The following is a 20,252-nucleotide window of genomic DNA, read 5'->3' on the forward strand; positions in this document are numbered from 1 at the left end:
TTTGTGATAAATTTTTGGACTCTAGGGGAATCAAGGGATATGGGGATCGGGCGGGAAAGTGGAGTTGAGGTTGAAGATCAACCATGATCTGATTGAATAATGGAGCAGGCTCGAGGGGCCGTATGGCCTATTCCTGCTCCTATTTGTTATGTTCATATGAAATGACGGCTTGGGAATTTGATCTGAATTTACTCCAGGCTGAAATGGTTCACCCAACAATAGATTTTAAGGATGACGCATTAAAATGGAATATTTTTCCATAACACTCCATTTTATTGTCCTCTCCAGTGGTTAAACTAATCAGAATAAAACGAAGCACAGCGTAGCAAAAGGAAGATCTTACACTAAGATGAGAGTGTAAGTTAGTGTCTACGGCACCAATATCTCACAAATGATTGGATGACTGATTAGCAACCCTGCAAACCCCATTAGTCACTGAAGTCTTTAGAACAGTCTGTCTGCGTTCAGAGAACGTTAAGACTGGTCATCATTGGTGCCTGTGGGGTACAACGCAGACCTTGTGAGGCTTTGGGTTCAATATCCCCCCTACGACAGGCGTAAGGTCCAGATCGGTAACTCCAGGTGGAGGACGCAAGTCAAACTTCTGCAGCAAGGTTACAAAGAAGAGGAAGAGCTCCACCTTGGCCAGTGTCTCCCCCGGGCAAATCCTGCGACCTGTAGGATTAGAACAAGCAACAAATGCTGGTCTTAGCAGCGACCTTGTCAAAGCATCTTAGTCATCAAGATAGGCTAAAAGAGCTGGGACTCTACACTTTAGAGAAGCGTAGATTTAAGGGTGAGCTGATCGGGGTTTATAAGACGATGAAAGGAATAGACTGTGTTCCAGTTGAGAGTTTGTTCCAATTAAATAGGTTAGGGAGGACCAGGGGGTCACACTTTTAAGTTGTATAAGGCCCAGGTGGAGGTTAGATGTCGGGAGGTGGTTCTTTTCTCAGAGAACAGTGGGCCTCTGGAACAGGCTGCCAGCTCGTGGGGTGGACGCCGATTCGCTGAAGTCCTTCAAGCGAGAGCTGGACCTGTTTCTGGCTGGGGCGGAGATCACCTTGTACAGGACGTAGGTAATGTAATGCTTAGAATTATCAGGGCCAGAGTGATCTCCTGGACTAGTTTCAATGCCTTGGTGGGGGGGGGGGGGAGTCGGAGAGAAATTTCCCAGATTTTTTTCCCCAAATCGGCCTGGGTTTTTATCTGGTTTCTCGCCAGAGATCACATGGTTTTAGGTGGGGTATGGGACAGGCTGGATGGACAAGAGGGTCTTTTCCTGTCCGGCACTGTTCGTAAAACTTCATCTGGGGGATTTTACACAGTGTGACACTGAACCATCTGGGGGATTCTACACGGCGTGACACTGAACCATCTGGACTAGGAGGGTCCCATGTATGGGTTTGTATTGATTTAGCCGATCTCAGCTGGGGGCATCAGTACATGTGATACCCAAGTGGGCAATTGGGTTCAGCATCCCTTGGAGTAGGGAGGGGGCAAATAAATCAGCCAGCATTCCTTTTCTTCATTGCTTGTATGATGTCAGGTAACAACGGGAGCAGGTTTTACCAGGGATGGACCCGCAGCGCACCAACACTCACATGAAGTTTGGGAAGTTGACTGATGTACCAAAGGGGCATCGACACCCTTTGAAAGGCAGCCAACAGGCACCATAAGGGCTGATCCCGCCAGCGAGAAGTGGCACTCGCAGAGAATCGTGGGCTCACGGCTCATCATTTTACCATCCATTAATTTTCACATTGGAAAATCAAGGCAGATTGACCTGAATTTCCAAGATGCACCTTCCTAGAGTGGCAGATGGTCAACTCACATCCTTCTCAAGAGGGAAGGTTAGATTACTCATGAGGTTGATAGCAGAATTGAGAGGATATCCTCATCAGGAAAGGCTGAACAGGCTGGGGCTCTTTTGTCTAGAAAAGAGAAGGCTGAAGGGTGACCTGATAGAGGTCTTTAAGATTATAAAAGGGTTTGTTAGGGTAGATGTGGAGAAGATGTTTCCACTTGTGGGGGAGACCAAAACTAGGGGCCATAAATATAAGATAATCACTAATAAATCCAATAGGGAATTCAGGAGAAATTTCTTCACCCAGAGAGTGGTGAGAATGTGGAACTCACTACCACATGGAATAGTTGAGGCAAATAGCATAGATGCATTTATGGGAAAGCTAGATAAACACATGAGGGAGAAAGGAATAGAAGGGTATCCTGATAGATGAATTAGGGTGGGAGGAGGCTCGTGTGGAGCATAAACACTGGCATAGGAATGGCCTGTTTCTGTGCTGTAAATACTATGTAGTTCTATGTCATACATACTCAGAAGTGGAATGATAAACGCTGGAAAAAAATCTCAGTCAGAAAACATTCAACCACGCGCAGTACAAACAGTTGGGAGCTTTTAAGCTCCATTCACAACTTGGCAAATGATTATTTATAGGACGTTCTAAACTGTAGAGGAGCAAAGAGATTTGGGAGTCCAAGTACACAAATCATGTAAAACGAGTTGACAGGTACAAAAAGCAATTAAAAAGGCTAATGGAGTGTTGGCCTTTATCTCAAGGGGGCTGACACACAAAGGGGAGGAAGTTATTCTTCAGTTGCACAGAGCTTTGGTCAGACCCCATCTGGAGAGACTGCATTCAGTTCTGGGCACCGCACCTCAGGAAGGATATATCGGCCTTGGAGGGGGTGCAGCGCAGATTCACCAGAATGATACCGGGCGAAAAGGGTTAAATTATGAGGACAGATTGCACAGACTAAGCTTGTATTCCCTCGAGTATAGAAGATTAAGGGGGTGATCTAATTGAGGCGTTTAAGATGATCAGAGGATTTGATAGGGTGGATAGAGAGAAACTATTTCCTCTGGTGGGGGGAGTCCAGAACAAGGGGGCATAACCTTAAAATTAGAGCTAGGCCGTTCAGGGGTGATGTCAGGAAGCACTTCTTCACACAAAGGGGAGTGGGAATCTGGAACTCTTCCCCAAAATGCTGTTGAGTCTGGGGGTCAATTGAAAAATGTCAAAACCGAGATTGACAGATTTTTGTTAGGTTAGGGTATGGAACTAAGGCAGGTGGATGGAGATAAGATACAGATCAGCCATGATCTAATTGAACGGCGGAACATGCTCGAGGGGCTGAATGGCCTCCTCCTGTTTCTATGTTTCTATGTCTACCCTCTGAAGATTTGACAGTTAGACGGTTATATAATCAAGAATTTTGATTTTTGAATACTGCGTAATTTCCCAGATAAGCTACCTGTAGAGAAAGGTATGAATGCATCTCTCTTCACAAACTTGCCCTCAGCATCCAGAAAGTGTGATGGGTTGAACTCCTCCGGTTTTTCCCATTGCGTTTTATCGTAAAGCACCGAGGCCAGTAAAGGAATGACATAAGTTCCCTACAGAGGAAAGAAAAATCCTTTTTTCCAGTGCTCGCAAACAGTGCAGTTTTCTACCTTGATATCAGCCTGGAAAAAGATGCAAACGAGAGGGAACCTTGAAAGAGACATGGGCGGTAAAACTGAACAGCGTCGGCCTGTCGGGGTGAACTGGGCGCAGTGAACGATCCCGGCATCAGAACAGGTAGGTCTGAGGCCCAATGCCGATTATTTAAATTAAGCCAGTGAGCTGCGGATGCCCGTTACAGATAGTTTCCTAGAAGTGAAGGGAATTAGGGGTTACGGGGAGCGGGCAGGAAATTGGACATGAAGCTGAGTTCGGATCGGTCAAGGACCTGTGGGTGGCGGAGCGGGCCCAGGGGCTGAGTGGCCGGGTCCTGCTCCTACTTCTTGTGTTCTTTAGATTTGAGGTTAGGATCAGATCAGCCATGATCTTATTGAATGGCGGAGCAGGCTCCAAGGGCCGATTGGCCTACTCCTGCTCCTATTTTTTATGTTCCTATGTTACAGGTCCTCAGGTGGCTCGCCGGGCAAGTGGACAATAGTTTCGGGCAGTTGGGACAGAGTGTACAAGGGGAATGTGATGAATTGGATAGCTCTTTCAAAGAGCCAGCACAGGCACGATGGGCCAAATGGCCTCCTTCTGTGCTGTATCATTCTATGATTCTAAGTCAAAGTTGCACTTCTTATTCACGTCTGATGATATCAATAAAATAAACGAGCAATTAGTTTGGATTGAGCTGAAGGTACAATCTGACATTTTTGAATATTGTAAAACAGGTAGAACTTTATATCCTGGAACTGTTCAAATTTGCACCTCAGTGTTTTTGAAGCCTACCTTAGGGATGAAATATCCTTGGAAGTTGGTGTCCACGGTCGTCGCCCGAGGGATGCCCATTGGGGCGATGTTCGCAAACCTCTGGACCTCATGTATAACGGCGTCAGTGTAGGGCATATGCTTCCGGTCCTCCATTCTGGGACATCGCTCTGATCCGATCACCCTGTCGATTTCTTCCTGAACTTTCCCTACAAGAGAAAAGGTTAAAGTGGCTAGAAATTGGTCTTGGGCAGATATCGCCTCGGATGCTCATTATATGCCCCGTCCAGAACTGAATATCAAGCGGGCAGACGATGCAATGCCAGATTCTCACTCCCCTTTGTATGAAGAAGTGCTTCCTGATATCACTCCTGAACGGCCTAGCTCGAATTTTGCCCCCTTGTTCTGGACTCCCCCCGCCAGAGGAAATAGTTTCTCTCTATCCACTCTCTCTGTTCCTTTAATCATCTTAATCACCTCAATTAGATCACCCCTTAATCTTCTATACTTGAGGGAATAGAAGCCTCGTCTGTGCAACCTGCCCTCATAATTTAACCCTTTTAGCCCCGGTGTCATTCCGGTGAATATTGTTGTGGATTTCTCAGTAGTTTGGAGAATTTTAAGCATGGTGTTGGGTTTCTGCACACCTCAGACACTTGAATGACCAAGAAAAGGTCCCTCCCTTAGCTGAGAGGGTGGGAAGTCAGGCGGCCTTATCTCAGGCTTTTGTAAAGTTCACTTATGTGCCAGAGTGAGCTTGTTGACTGGTAAATGACCAATTGGACTGGAAAAGTGAAAGGGAGGGAGAAAAACAAATTAATAGCAGAGGGTGAAAATAAAACTATTTGACAAGGAACAAACACAACAATAGAATTCCATAAAATCTGTAGCACAGAACATAAGAACATAAGAAATTGGAGCAGGAGTAGGCCAATCGGCCCCTCGAGCCTGCTCCGCCATTCAATAAGATCATGGCTGATCTGATCCCAACCACAAATCTAAAGAACACAAGAAGTCGGAGCAGGACCCGGCCACATAGCCCCTGGGCCCTCTCCGCCACCCACAGGGCATTGACCGATCCGACTCAGCTTCATGTCCAATTTCCTGCCCGCTCCCCATAACCCCTAATTCCCTTTACTTCTAGGAAACTGTCTATTTCTGTTTTAAATTTATCTAATGATGTAGCTTCCACAGCTTCCTGGGGCAGCAAATTCCACAGACCTACCACCCTCTGAGTGAAGAAGTTTCTCCTCATCTCAGTTTTGAAAGAGCAGCCCCTTATTCTAAGATTATGCCCCCTAGTTCTAGTTTCACCCATCTTTGGGAACATCCTTACTGCATCCACCCGATCAAGACCCTTCACAATCTTATATGTTTCAATAAGATCGCCTCTCATTCTTCTGAACTCCAATGAGTAGAGTCCCAATCTACTCAACCTCTCCTCATATGTCCGCCCCCTCATCCCCGGGATTAACCGAGTGAACCTTCTTTGTACTGCCTCGAGAGCAAGTATGTCTTTTCTTAAGTATGGAGACCAAAACTGTATGCAGTATTCCAGGTGCGGTCTCACCAATACCTTATATAACTGCAGCAATACCTCCTTGTTTTTATATTCTATCCCCCTAGCAATAAAAGCCAACATTCCGTTGGCTTTCTTGATCACCTGCTGCACCTGCATACCAACTTTTTGATTTTCTTGCACTAGGACCCCCAGATCCCTTTGTACTGCAGTACTTTCCAGTCTCTCGCCATTAAGAAAATAACTTGCTCTCTGATTTTTCCTGCCAAAGTGCATAACCTCACATTTTCCAATATTATATTGCATCTGCCAAATCTCCGCCCACTCACCCAGCCTGTCTATATCCCCTTGCAGGTTTTTTATGTCCTCCTCACTCTCTACTTTCCCTCCCATCTTTGTATCATCTGCAAATTTTGATATGTTGCACTCGGTCCCCTCCTCCAAATCGTTAATATAGATTGTAAAGAGTTGGGGACCCAGCACCGACCCCTGTGGAACACCACTGGTTACTGGTTGCCAGTCCGAAAATGAACCATTTATCCCAACTCTCTGCTTCCTGTTTGATAACCAATCCTCCACCCATGCCAGAATATTACCCCCAATCCCGTGATTTTTTATCTTAAGTAATAATCTTTTATGTGGCACCTTGTCGAATGCCTTCTGGAAGTCTAAATACACTATGTCCACTGGTTCCCCTTTATCCACCCTATACGTTATATCCTCGAAGAACTCAAGCAAATTTGTCAGACATGACTTCCCCTTCATAAAGCCATGCTGACTTTGTCCTATTAAATTATGCTTATCTAAATGTTCCGTTACTGTCTCCTTAATAATAGACTCCAAAATTTTACCCACCACAGATGTTAAGCTAACTGGCCTATAATTTCCAGCCTTCTGCCTACTACCCTTTTTAAATAACGGTGTTACATTAGCAGTTTTCCAATCTGCCGGGACCTCTCCTGAGTCCAGGGAATTTTGGAAAACTATCACCAAAGCATCCACAATCCCTACTGCCACTTCCCTCAAGACCTTAGGATGGAAGCCATCAGGTCCAGGGGATTTATCCGCCTTGAGTCCCATTATTTTACTGAGTACCATCTCCTGAGTGATTTTAATCGTATTTAGCTCCTCCCCCCCGAGAGTCCCCTGTTTGTCCAGTGTTGGGATATTCTTAGTGTCCTCTACTGTAAGGACTGAAACAAAATATTTGTTCAGCATTTTTGCCATCTCCATGTTTCCCACCATTAATTTCCCGGTCTCATCCTCTAAGGGACCTATGTTTGCCTTAGCCACCCTTTTTCTTTTTATATAACTATAGAAACTCTTGCTATCTGTTTTTATATTTTTTGCTAATTTCTTTTCATAATCTAACTTCCCTTTCTTAATCAATCCTTTAGTTACTTTTTGCTGTCTTTTGAAGAATTCCCAATCTTCTATCCTCCCACTAAGTTTGGCTACCTTATATGTCCTTGTTTTTAGTCGGATACTATCCTTGATTTCTTTACTTAGCCACGGGTGGCTGTCATTTCTTTTACACCCTTTTTTCCTCAGTGGAATATATTTATTTTGAAAGTTGTAAAATAACTCCCTAAATGAACACCACTGCTCATGTACCGTCTTACCCTTTAATCTATTTTCCCAGTCCACTTTAATCAATTCCGCTCTCATACCATCATAGTCTCCTTTATTCAAGCTCAGTACGCTTGTTTGAGAATCAACCTTCTCACCCTCTAATTGGATATGGAATTCAACCATGTTGTGGTCGCTCGTTCCAAGGGGATCCTTAACTAGGACATTATTAATTAATCCTGACAGGCCATTCGGCCCAACTGGTCTATGCCGGTGTTTATGCTCCGTATCAGCCTCCTCACACACCTCTTCATCTCATTCGATCAGCATGTCCTTCTATTCCCTTCGCCCTCATGTGTTTATCTAGCTTTCCCTTAAATGCATCTATTCTATTTGCCTCAACGACTCCAGGTGGTAACGGGTTTCAGACACATCACAAGCTCTGGGCAGAAGCACTGATGTATTTTCATGACTGGGCTCTGCAGCTTATTGTTGGTCCCTGCCTCTGTACATATTCACCCATCGTCGATACACCTGGCCGAGTGTCATTATTTGTACGATGATAATTATACAGTTGTGACATGATGATGTGTTTCAGGGGTGGTCTCCTGGTAATTGTTTGATCACCTTCGAGGGTTATAGAATCATACAGCACAGAAGGAGGCCATTCGGTCCATCCTCCCGGTGCCGGCTCTTTGAAAGAGCTATCCAATTAGTCCCACTCCCCCCTGCTCTTGCCCCATAGCCCTGCAAATTTCTCCCCTGCAAGCATTTATCCAATTCCCTTTTGAAAGTCACTACTGAATCTGCTTCCACCGCCCTTTCAGGCAGCGCATTCCAGATCATAACAACTCGCTGCGTAAAAAAAATGTTTCCTCATCTCCCCTCTGGTTCTTTTGCCGATCACCTTAAATCTGTGTCCTCTGGTTACCAGAACATCATCATCAACAACAACAATTTGCATTTATATAGCGCCTTTAACATAGTAAAACGGCCACCAATGGCGGAGCGATGAAAATCGGGGATGTGCAAGAGGCCAGAATTGGAGAAGTGCAGAGATCTCGGAGGGTTGTAGGGCTGGAGGAGGTTACAGAGATGGGGGGGGGTGGGGAGAGGAGGTGAGGCCATGGGGGCCAAGGGCAGATTGCCTTTAGAAAATACTACCCAGTGCCTTCGGGAGAGGATTGGGAGGAGGGGAACCTGTTCAGGAGCTTTACCCACGTCCAATTACACAACTGGGTATCTTGATTCATGTTTAATTGTGATTTGTAAAAAATTAATTAAAAATTTTCCGTGCTTTACTCACCATTGAAGTTTCACTTGTGAGGAACTTCACAGTGTGGAAATTATTGTTGCTGAAAGTGACAGATGACGTTTACCATGTTCTTGTGACATTGTGTGCTACTAAACTGATTGAAAGTAAATGGGCACGTGCCTCTGTTAAAATGGCAGAGAGAGGAATTTCATACAAAAGTGGTAATCACTCGTTCACTACGCCAGCAACAGTAATTTCAAGGCTCACACATTCATATTTGTTTAAAGTGGAGTCAAATCTAAACTAAAGCCGGCGAGGGTTCAGATTTTCTTCGGCTGATCAAACCCCCATCTTACCCCTCGATTCCCCGCCCTCTCCCCCGCACTCAACTGTTTTAAACTCGGAGGTTTCTCTGATGATATTTGATGTTCCTCCTTACCCTGGATGGCCGGGTACTTCATCATGATGTAAAGTGCCCAGCGAATGGTGGTGGCGGCAGTTCCCATCCCAGCGATGAACAGATCGCTTGTTGTGATCAGCAAGTTCTTCTCGTTGAAGTACGTGTTCGGGTTTCCTGACTCCTTGAGAGGAAAACGGAGGATCGCAGAACGAGGTTAGAACAGTGATACCAGGCCACAAGCTCAGTTTCTGTTACTCTGTTGTATAAATTAGCACTGTAATCTCAGTTACTATTACTCTGTGAGTTATCACTGTAATCTCAGTAACTATTACTCTGTGAGTTATCACTGTAATCTCAGTTACTATTACTCTGTGAGTTATCACTGTAATCTCAGTTACTATTACTCTGTGAGTTATCACTGTAATCTCAGTTACTATTACTCTGTGAGTTATCACTGTAATCTCAGTTACTATTACTCTGTGAGTTATCACTGTAATCTCAGTTACTATTACTCTGTGAGTTATCACTGTAATCTCAGTTACTATTACTCTGTGAGTTATCACTGTAATCTCAGTTACTATTACTCTGTGAGTTATCACTGTAATCTCAGTTACTATTACTCTGTGAGTTATCACTGTAATCTCAGTAACTATTACTCTGTGAGTTATCACTGTAATCTCAGTTACTATTACTCTGTGAGTTATCACTGTAATCTCAGTTACTATTACTCTGTGAGTTATCACTGTAATCTCAGTTACTATTACTCTGTGAGTTATCACTGTAATCTCAGTAACTATTACTCTGTGAGTTATCACTGTAATCTCAGTTACTATTACTCTGTGAGTTATCACTGTAATCTCAGTTACTATTACTCTGTGAGTTATCACTGTAATCTCAGTTACTATTACTCTGTGAGTTATCACTGTAATCTCAGTTACTATTACTCTGTGAGTTATCACTGTAATCTCAGTTACTATTACTCTGTGAGTTATCACTGTAATCTCAGTTACTATTACTCTGTGAGTTATCACTGTAATCTCAGTTGCTATTACTCTGTGAGTTATCACTGTAATCTCAGTTGCTATTACTCTGTGAGTTATCACTGTAATCTCAGTTACTATTACTCTGTGAGTTATCACTGTAATCTCAGTTACTATTACTCTGTGAGTTATCACTGTAATCTCAGTTACTATTACTCTGTGAGTTATCACTGTAATCTCAGTTACTATTACTCTGTGAGTTATCACTGTAATCTCAGTTACTATTACTCTGTGAGTTATCACTGTAATCTCAGTTACTATTACTCTGTGAGTTATCACTGCAATCTCAGTAACTATTACTCTGTGAGTTATCACTGTAATCTCAGTTACTATTACTCTGTGAGTTATCACTGTAATCTCAGTTGCTATTACTCTGTGAGTTATCACTGTAATCTCAGTTGCTATTACTCTGTGAGTTATCACTGTAATCTCAGTTACTATTACTCTGTGAGTTATCACTGTAATCTCAGTTACTATTACTCTGTGAGTTATCACTGCAATCTCAGTTACTATTACTCTGTGAGTTATCACTGTAATCTCAGTAGCTATTACTCTGTGAGTTATCACTGTAATCTCAGTTGCTATTACTCTGTGAGTTATCACTGTAATCTCAGTTGCTATTACTCTGTGAGTTATCACTGTAATCTCAGTTGCTATTACTCTGTGAGTTATCACTGTAATCTCAGTTACTATTACTCTGTGAGTTATCACTGTAATCTCAGTTGCTATTACTCTGTGAGTTATCACTGTAATCTCAGTTACTATTACTCTGTGAGTTATCACTGTAATCTCAGTTACTATTACTCTGCTGTGTGGATTGTCAAAATCTAAGATTCTGTTAATCTGAAAGACTTGCATTTATTTATCGCCTTTCACGACCACATGACATCCCAAGGTTCTTTACAGCCAATGAAGTGCAGTTACTGTTGTAACATAGGAAATTTGTCTCATCCGAAGGACAGCACCTCCAACAGTGCGGCGCTCCCTCAGTACTGCCCCTCCAACAGTGCGGCGCTCCCTCAGTACTGCCCCTCCAACAGTGCGGCGCTCCCTCAGTACTGCCCCTCCAACAGTGCGGCGCTCCCTCAGTACTGCCCCTCCGACAGTGCAGCGCTCCCTCAGTACTGCCCCTCCGACAGTGCAGCATTCCCTCAGAACTGACCCTCCGACAGTGCAGCGCTCCCTCAGAACTGACCCTCCGACAGTGCAGCGCTCCCTCAGAACTGACCCTCCAACAGTGCAGCACTCCCTCAGTACTGCCCCTCCGACAGTGCAGCGCTCCCTCAGTACTGCCCCTCCGACAGTGCAGCATTCCCTCAGAACTGACCCTCCGACAGTGCAGCGCTCCCTCAGTACTGACCCTCTGACAGTGCAGCACTCCCTCAGTACCGACCCTCCGAAAGTGCAGCGCTCCCTCAGTACCGACCCTCCATCAGTGCAGCACTCTCTCAGTACCGACCCTCCGACAGTGCAGGGCTCCCTCAGTACTGCACTGGGAGTGTCAGCCTAGACTTTGTGCTCAAGTCTCTGGAGTGGGACTTGAACCCACAACCTTCTGACTCAGAGGCGAGAGTGCGACCAACTGAGCCACAGCTCTGGGTGCGGATTATCGCTGTAATTGGATTTATTTTATTACTGGAATGTGGATTATCACTGTAATTGGATTTATTTTATTACTGGAATGTGGATTATCACTGTAATTGGATTTATTTTATTACTGGAATATATTATTACTCTACCTCTTGCTGTTTGACAATGTACGTTTCAATGAAGCTCCTGATTTCATTCTCATTCATCTCTTGTTGTTTAACTTTGATGATGTTCTTCAAACACGTCTTCAGCATCTCAAATTGTTTGCAAATCTCTTTGTGACTTCCAGGCAGAAATCTCAGAAATGGATAAGCATTAAACACCTGCCAGACATTATATTAAACCATTAGTTGCTGTCAAAGTAATTAGGTATTAGCAACAGCTCCTCGCTTCCAAGCAAAAAATTTGCACGGGGAAGAACAAGTGGTATTAAATATACTTAGCAACAATTTTGATCCAAGGTTGTAAGAGCCTGGAAGTTACATTGTGCGGTGTTATTGCAAGAATGATAACTGAATTCGGATCAAGTTCCATTATCCACTCTTTTGATGGAGTCATTAACCCGCTTACTCGAAATGGGCGAATATCTCTGTTAGATTCAAATTCTTTGGTCCAATACTTTAAACTGTTAAACCCTTACACCCGAAATCACACAGCATAATTACTAGGAACAGGAGTAGGCCATTCAGCCCCTCAAGCCTGTTCCGCCATTCATTTAGATCACGGCTGATCTGTGGTGTAGAAATCAATGGAAATGAGAATCGGGCGGTTTCTATAACGGGCGGATGATCCGCATCATTTAGTTTTATGCCCGGGCGGCAAGTTGAAAATCGACCCCTGTATCTCTTAGCATTTCACAGGCGATAAATTACTTTTTAAGCGCATCAGTTTCACTCAATACTGCCATGGATTATCTGCATCCTCCTGAATGGTTTAACGTCTCCGTCAAAAGGCAATGGGGGGGTCATTTTAATTTTGTCCGATAGTGTAAAACGGGCGGTGTGGAATTGACTTCAACAGAAAGGGAAATCGGGCGCAGCATATGACGGGCGGCTAACTCGATATCGCCCGCTTTACACGATTGGCCAAGGTTGAAATGAGCCCAAACATCTCCAGCAATGCAGCATTTTTTTTTATTTGTTCATGGGATGTGGGCGTCGCTGGCAAGGCCAGCATTTATTGCCCATCCCTAATTGCCCTCGAGAAGGTGGTGGTGAGCCGCCTTCTTGAACCGCTGCAGTCCGTGTGGTGAAGGTTCTCCCACAGTGCTGTTAGGAAGGGAGTTCCAGGATTTTGACACAGCAACGATGAAGGAACGGCGATATATTTCCAAGTCAGGATGGTGTGTGACTTGGAGGGGAACGTGCAGGTGGTGTTGTTCCCATGTGCCTGCTGCTCTTGTCCTTCTAGATGGTAGAGGTCGTAGGTTTGGGAGGTGCTGTCGAAGAAACCTTGGCGAGTTGCTGCAGTGCATCCTGTAGATGGTACACACTGCAGCCACTGTGCGCCAGTGGTGAAGGGAGTGAATGTTTAGGGTGGTGGATGGGGTGCCAATCAAGTGTGCTGCTTTGTCCTGGACGGTGTTGAGCTTCTTGAGTGTTGTTGGAGCTGCTCTCATCCAGGCAAGTGGAGAGTATTCCATCACACTCCTGACTTGTGCCTTGTAGATGGTGGAAAGGCTTTGGGGAGTCAGGAGGTGAGTCACTCGCCACAGAATACCCAGCCTCTGACCTGCACGGTCAGTGCTGCATGGGAACACCAGTTTAGTGTGAATCATGGAGTAGAGCTTGGACCCACAACTTTCTGATTGAGGAGTTTCGACGTTAGCAGCTGAGTCAAGCTGGCAATCAAAGAATGCAGTAGTCCTCAAAGAGAACTTGCTCCTTCGCCTTCTGAATCCAATTGATCAGCAGTTCCCTCTCTTCAGATCAGGGGCTCGATATTAGCAGGGTGGCGGGTTCTCAGCGGGGGGTTGACTGGGTGCGTGGGTAACGCGCCCAGTGAAATCAGTGGGCTCTGCACGCAATTACAGGCTAATTGGAGCCACTTGCCTTGGCTTCCGTGTTTCCCGCTGGTAAGCAGCGCGGCGGGTGGACTGCGCATGCGCAGCAAGGTCTGTCAGCTGGAGGAGCCCTATTTAAAGGGGCAGTCCTCTACTGGGTGATGCTGCAGAAAATAGGAAAAATTACAGCATGGAGCAGCCCGGGGGAAGGCTGCCCCCTGGTTTAATGATGCCTCACTCCAGGTGTCATTGGATGGGGTGAGGAGGAGGGGGAGGACAGAGATCTTCCCCCCGGCGGGCGGGAGGAAGCGGCCTGCCTCTGCCACCAAGAAGGCCTGGCTCGAGGTGGCAGAGGAGGTCACCTGCACCACCAACATACAGTGCATACAGTGCAGGAGGCGCTTCAATGACCTAAGTAGGTCAGCCAAAGTGAGTACACTTACTCATTCCCCTACACTCCGTCTGCCACATCACCGCCCCCACCCCACATCTCCTTCTGCACTGCCAACACTACTCTATCACATCACCCCTCACACCCACTCAAAGCTCATCCTCATCTTACCTGCACTTACTCACCTCGCCAGTACTCATCCCACCACTACCACTCAACCCAATCCTCATACAATCTCATGGCTGTATCTCATACTCACCCTCTGATGCATCTCTTTCACGGTCAGCCTCACTCAACCTGCCACTACCTGTGCTGCAGCCACAGGGCATGCATCACATATGTGCAGTAGGAAGCGTAAGGCAAACGTGTCGTGAGCATGAAGGGTGTTTGAGGTTTGTCATGGTGTTTACCTATATTTAATTTCTGAGCAACTCACATTACATATTATATTGTCACCACTACTGCCACGGCTTTGCGAATCTTGTCTGGTTTGTGCAATAATGCCCTCTCCTGAGGATCACTATGAAGACCCATAACTCATGCCACCATTGTGTCACTGCAGATTGGGTGTAGGTGTATTTGCAGGGTTCTTTTGTGCAGACGACTGAGAGACGTCGGCGATGTCCCCGATGGCACCCTGGAAGGATGCGGAGGAGAAGTTGTTGAGGGCAGTGGTGACTTTGACAGCGACAGGTAAGAAGATGGTGCTCGGGCCAGCCAGGAGCAGCTCGGCATGAAGGAGGCTGCAGATGTCCACGACTACATGTCCACGGAAGCTGAGCCTTGGTCTGTGGACCTGTGGTGAGGTTAGTGCCCTCTGCAAAGCATCTCTCTCTGCGGTTGCCCTCCCTTCTGCTGTGCAGGTGGATGTGTCACAGCACTGTGTTGTGGAGCTCCACGTGTCAGAGGTGGACGGTGTGGCCGGCGAGGATGATGAAGCTGTTCGCCCTCCGAGGAGGTCATGACTGCAGCTACGGCGGCCCCCATCCGGAAGATGTACATTTGAGGGGGTCCGCAAAGTAGGTAAATGTGTCGGGACATCAGGGTAAGTGTGCAAGTTTATGCATTTGATTGTTAGGAGGAGGGTGATGGAGGCCAAACTTTGTCCAAAGTGACAGAGTGGCCTCCTGCAATGAGTGAGGGTCTCCCCCAACACCTGTCAAATGGACCTTTGCAGCTGCCACAGGCTGGTGGCTGCAACACGTCCATTTCAACTGGGAGTGTTTCCCCCAGTACGGGAAACAGTCTCAGTTAATTGCAAAATCCGATCCCTCCGAAAATATCAGGTCAATCAGGTCTGTAAACCACCTGAAGTACCTGTTCAAGTACTTTAAGTGGAACACCACTGGCTTTAATTGCCGGCGGGAGTCCCACATGCGGGGGCTGCGCGCACATGTGAGCGCGTCACTGGGGAACCCGGAAGTGGGCGGGTTGGAGCCGGGCTCCAGACCCACCCCGGGAATCCTGGATTTTTGTAGCCCCCCCGCCACGAACGCACCCGATCGCGGGTGAGAAAATAGAGCCCCAGGACTCAGGGCTAGTAACTATTCCAGCTCTGATTAATGAAGGTGTTATGGCAATCTGTAAAACGTGACTGTCCCACAGTCATAAGCAGCAAAAGTTACCTGGACCATGGGGCTACCAAGCAGTCGAAAGCTTTCATGGACCATGTTTCCTATGGAGAGAAATGTCTTGTCCTTATAATCAAACCTCTCTCCAAATACTATGGAACAGATGACATTGGCCGTGGCAAAGTTTGTTATAACATCCGTGTCAAACGGCTGATCTGCAAACACGAAGATTGGGACAGATAAATATTAGGATAGGCATTCCTGAATCGAGTTCATCCAAGTGTTCCCAAACCTGCCCCGTTCATACCTATTTATATTGTCACTCCTACATTCACTGCATACATGCACAGACACTCGTGGATACACAATCGTACACACACACACACACACTCATAGATATACACTCATAGAATAAGACACACACATAGAATAACACACACACTCATAGAACACACACACACGGACACTCGCGGATACACAATCGTACACACACACACTCATAGATACACACACTCATAGAATAACACACGCACACTCATAGATAGACACTCATAGAATAAGACACACACATAGAATAACAGACACACTCATAGAACACACACACACGGACACTCGTGGATACACACACGTACACACATACTCATAGATACACACACACCCATAGATACACACACACACACCCATAGAATAACACGCACACTCACTCATAAAATAAGACACACACACTCATAGAATAAGACACACACACATAGACACACATTGATAAACACACACACAATGGGGGATATCAATTTGACCGACCGTTATGCGTCCCACATGATTTTCCCTTCCCTTTTACTTCAATGGAAATGAAACTCAGTTTATCTGTACATTAGGCGGCTAATTCAATATCGCCCATTTTACAACATTGCACAAAGTTAAAATTACCCCCAATATGTGCCAGATGTCAGAGTCCACAAGCTAAAACTCTAAAGCGCTAAATTGGCCGGCTGTTATTCGCCCGCTTGCTATTCAGTCCTATTGAAGTCAATGGAATATCGGACGGGGCGTACATCGGACGGGGCGTACACCGGGCGGGGCGTACACCGGGCGGGCGTACACCGGGCGGGGCGTACACCGGGCGGGGCGTACACCGGGCGGGGCGTACACCGGGCGGGGCGTACACCGGGCGGGTCGTACACCGGGCGGGGCGTACACCGGGCGGGGCGTACACCGGGCGGCAGACACGATACCGCACGTTTTGCCCCACCGCCCCAGACAAATTTCTACCCCACGTTCCCTGCTCCTGCAGTAATTGCATCCTCACTGTGTGGAAACAAACACTTTTCACACTGAGGGTAGATTTTTAACCTGCCGCCCGGGTATGGATTAGCCGCCCGTGATAGAAATTTCCCGATTTTCATTCCCATTGATTTTGGTGGTCGATCGTGTAACGGGCGGTCGATGCGTTTTATGCCTGGGCGGAAAGTTGAAAATGTACCTCACTATCTCCTATTCAAACTCATTAATGAGAGGGTCTCACAATGGTGGAACTCTTTACTTCAAAGTTCTCTTCCTCCTTATAACCTACAGAAGTTTTTAAAAAACCCATGTACGTTGTCACCTAATGACACCTTCTGGTTTCCCCTCATTATCTCGCCTACTCTTTTCAATCTGAATTCCAATTCTGGTCTCTTGCCCATCCCTGATTTTCATCATTTCACCATTGGTGGCCATGCCTTCAGCTGACTAGGCTCTAATCTCTGGAATTCCCTCCCTAAACCTCTCTACCTCTCTACCTCTCTCCTCCTTTAATACGCTCCTTAAAACCTATCTCTTTGACCAAGCTTTTGGTCACCTGTCCTAATATCTCCTTATGTGGCTGAGTGTCAAATTTTGTCTGATAATCGCTCCTGTGAAGTGCCTTGGGACATTTTACTACGTTAAATGCAAGTTGTTGGACGATTTCTTGCTCTATGGGTTTTGGCCCATCACCTATTCCTTCACCTTGGGCTACTGAGGCACCTGGGTCCAGCAAATACAGGACCAATGGGTGTAGAGGTGTGCATTCCCCAATGGAACTCTCCTGATTTTCATCCATTAGTTTATATGATCAATAAAATCAGGCAGGCTCCCTTCCAGGCAAGCACCCCTTCCGGACTGATTAGCTACGCCCAAGTGATTCAATGGTTCTAGGTGCAGGAAAAGGAAAATTTGACCCTCTGAATCATTTCTTTATTTTCTATTTATTTATTTTACACGTTTTTAATCTTCCAAATTTGAGCATAAGCAGGAGAGTATGGCTGCAACTTTAAGGGCTGAAGATTTTAGTGCGTGAGATTATTATTGGTGAGTAATTCTGAGCTAACACGCACACTCACCTTTATACGATTCAATCAGATCCACCAGGAACCCAGCTTCCTCAATTATCTTCTCCTCGATGGGTTTCTTGCCCATTCCAAAATCCCGTAGAGTCGATAACATGAACCGTCGCATTTGTTTCCAGGGCTCGCCATTGGACCAAACGACACCTACAGGTCAATCAGAGTTCATTAAAGTCTGAAAGTCCCGCCTTACTGAGATGAAGATGAAGACCAGTTGGTACCAGGTGCTGTGTACTACTTGTCATCACCTATAGAATTATACAGATGGCCCATTTGGCCCATCGTGCCTGTGCTGGCTCTTTGAAAGAGCTAACCAATTAATCCCACTGCCCCTGCTCTTTCCCCAAAGCCCTGCAAAGTTTTCCCCTTCAAGTATTTATCTAATTCCCTTTTGAAAGTTACTATTGAATCTGCTTCCACTGCCCTTTCAGGCAGCGCATTCCTGATCATAACAACTCGCTGCGTAAAAAGAAAAAATTCTCCTCATCTCCCCCTGGCTTTTTTGCCAATTCTCTGCTGTTCCTATAATCTATGATTGCATCTAATTACATTATCATTTTTTCCCTCTCAGTTTTCTCATTTTTAAGCTAAGTACCTACAGGAAAATCAGGACCGTTTATTGCGGGGAATTTCAAAGGAAAACTTACAGGCCATTTCAGTAGAAGTGTGAAATACATCTCTCCCCACCACTTGCACATAGATATTAAAAAAACTGCAAATCCACTAACAGTCTTAATACGAAGCCTCTATAGATGTATGGCTCAGCAAAATACAGCATATTGTAGCAGAGCACCAGTCATATTTACCCTTTACCTTGGCCAGTCCCCTTGTTTTTGGATTGATTAGACAAAATGGACTGGTTGCAATAACAAAATGCTCAGAACCTCAGGTATGGTCTTCCCAGACTAGGAGAGACGGCCCCTCGAAATCACTCAGCCCAAGACAAGATGACAGTGCCGTTCATTATTAGCTACAGGGTGCAGTTGACCTCTGAGCTACACTGGATATCTGTAGTGCTTACATGTCACCGACTCTCGACCATCCTTGCATCTATTCTGTCCCAATCGGAAGGTCTTGAACAATGGCATCCTTGTCTACAACAACTTGCATTATTCATCCCTCGCTGGAAAACTAATTTCTTGGTGTCCTACAGCCCACATATATATATTTGTCCCTTTGAAACAACTGTCACACAGCTTCCAACTTCCAACCATCAGTACCGGACACTCCATCCGTATTAGCAAGGTGGCCATTTTCATGACCTCCTGTAGTTGTGCTCCTAATTCTGCTCCATGTGTTAATGCAGACTGCAGCAATTTGATTGTACTTTAGAGACACGGCTGGAATCTGCTTGATCACAATGTTATTCACACCTCATTGCAACTAATACAGGACAGGAGATTACGGTGCTAATATATTTTTTTTCCACTTTTCAGTTTATTGCAGATTATGATTTGCTGAGGCAGCTAGAACTTTTTCTGCTTCTAATACTCTTATTATCATGCTACACCGTGCTATATTTGGAATTAATAGATTTCCCCATTTACTTCCCCTGCTAATCTATAAAATACAAACTTTCTATTCGGTTGAGTGTAATACTGCCAATAACGACAGGAAAATGCAACTCGAAATATGAGGAGCCAGTTGGAATACTCTGTGTTCCTTAATACTCTGTCAAGGACAGTTCCTGTAGCAAGGTCAGACTGTTTAAGAACAATTAGCAGAAATTACCAGATCCTTCTTTAAGAACGTTCATGATTGGTATGTCAGGTCTTCCGAGGAATTCATCAGCATGGTTAATGAGAGCGTTCCTCACTGTCTCATACCCGGCAAGTACCACCACTTTCTCCGCACCCAGTCTCACTGAATATACTGTGCCATAATTCTCTGACAGCTGAAAAGAAAAGAGGCAAATTGTGTCCATTACTTAGCAGGTAGTTCGTTACACTAGAAGGGAGGTTTTACCAAATACCTGGTAGAGAGAATTAGATGAAGAGGGGTGGGAGGAGAATCGTGTGGAGCATAAACGCCGGCACAGGGCAGTTGGGCCAAATGGCCTGTTTCTGTGCTGTACATTCTATGTAATTCTATATAACTAGAGAGGTTTTACCTTGATGATGTAACTGCCATGGACTATTGAGTCATCCATGTAAATTTACCAATCCGGCATTCACAACGAGGAGCCATGCTTGAAGGGAGCATGTGTTCTAGAATGGTACTACATTATTGTAGCCCCATCTCCAACCCAACCCTCCCTTTGAACGTGGATCCCTGCGAGAAGCATGGGATTGGTGAACTTAACCTATGAATCTTAACG

At 45.5% G+C, this 20,252-nt stretch overlaps 1 protein-coding gene across 3 annotated transcripts in view; it reads right to left on the reverse strand.

The window, feature by feature from the left end:
* Window positions 1-250: 250 nt before the first annotated feature.
* The window catches only part of LOC137305096 (cytochrome P450 2K1-like), a 46,825-nt gene continuing 26,823 nt past the window's right edge, over window positions 251-20,252 (reverse strand). For all 3 annotated transcript variants that reach the window (XM_067973877.1, XM_067973876.1, XM_067973878.1), the window contains exons 2-9: window positions 19,667-19,829; window positions 17,933-18,082; window positions 15,627-15,787; window positions 11,758-11,931; window positions 9,018-9,159; window positions 4,257-4,444; window positions 3,277-3,418; window positions 251-675 (exon numbers count right to left, since the gene is read on the reverse strand). In XM_067973877.1, the coding sequence (XP_067829978.1) occupies window positions 488-675; window positions 3,277-3,418; window positions 4,257-4,444; window positions 9,018-9,159; window positions 11,758-11,931; window positions 15,627-15,787; window positions 17,933-18,082; window positions 19,667-19,691 (1,170 nt within the window). In that variant the 5' untranslated portion in view covers window positions 19,692-19,829 and the 3' untranslated portion in view covers window positions 251-487. The remainder of the gene's footprint in view (window positions 676-3,276; window positions 3,419-4,256; window positions 4,445-9,017; window positions 9,160-11,757; window positions 11,932-15,626; window positions 15,788-17,932; window positions 18,083-19,666; window positions 19,830-20,252) is intronic.

The sequence above is a fragment of the Heptranchias perlo genome, chromosome 39 (assembly GCF_035084215.1).
Source record: "Heptranchias perlo isolate sHepPer1 chromosome 39, sHepPer1.hap1, whole genome shotgun sequence".
NCBI classification, from domain to species: Eukaryota; Metazoa; Chordata; class Chondrichthyes; order Hexanchiformes; family Hexanchidae; genus Heptranchias; species Heptranchias perlo.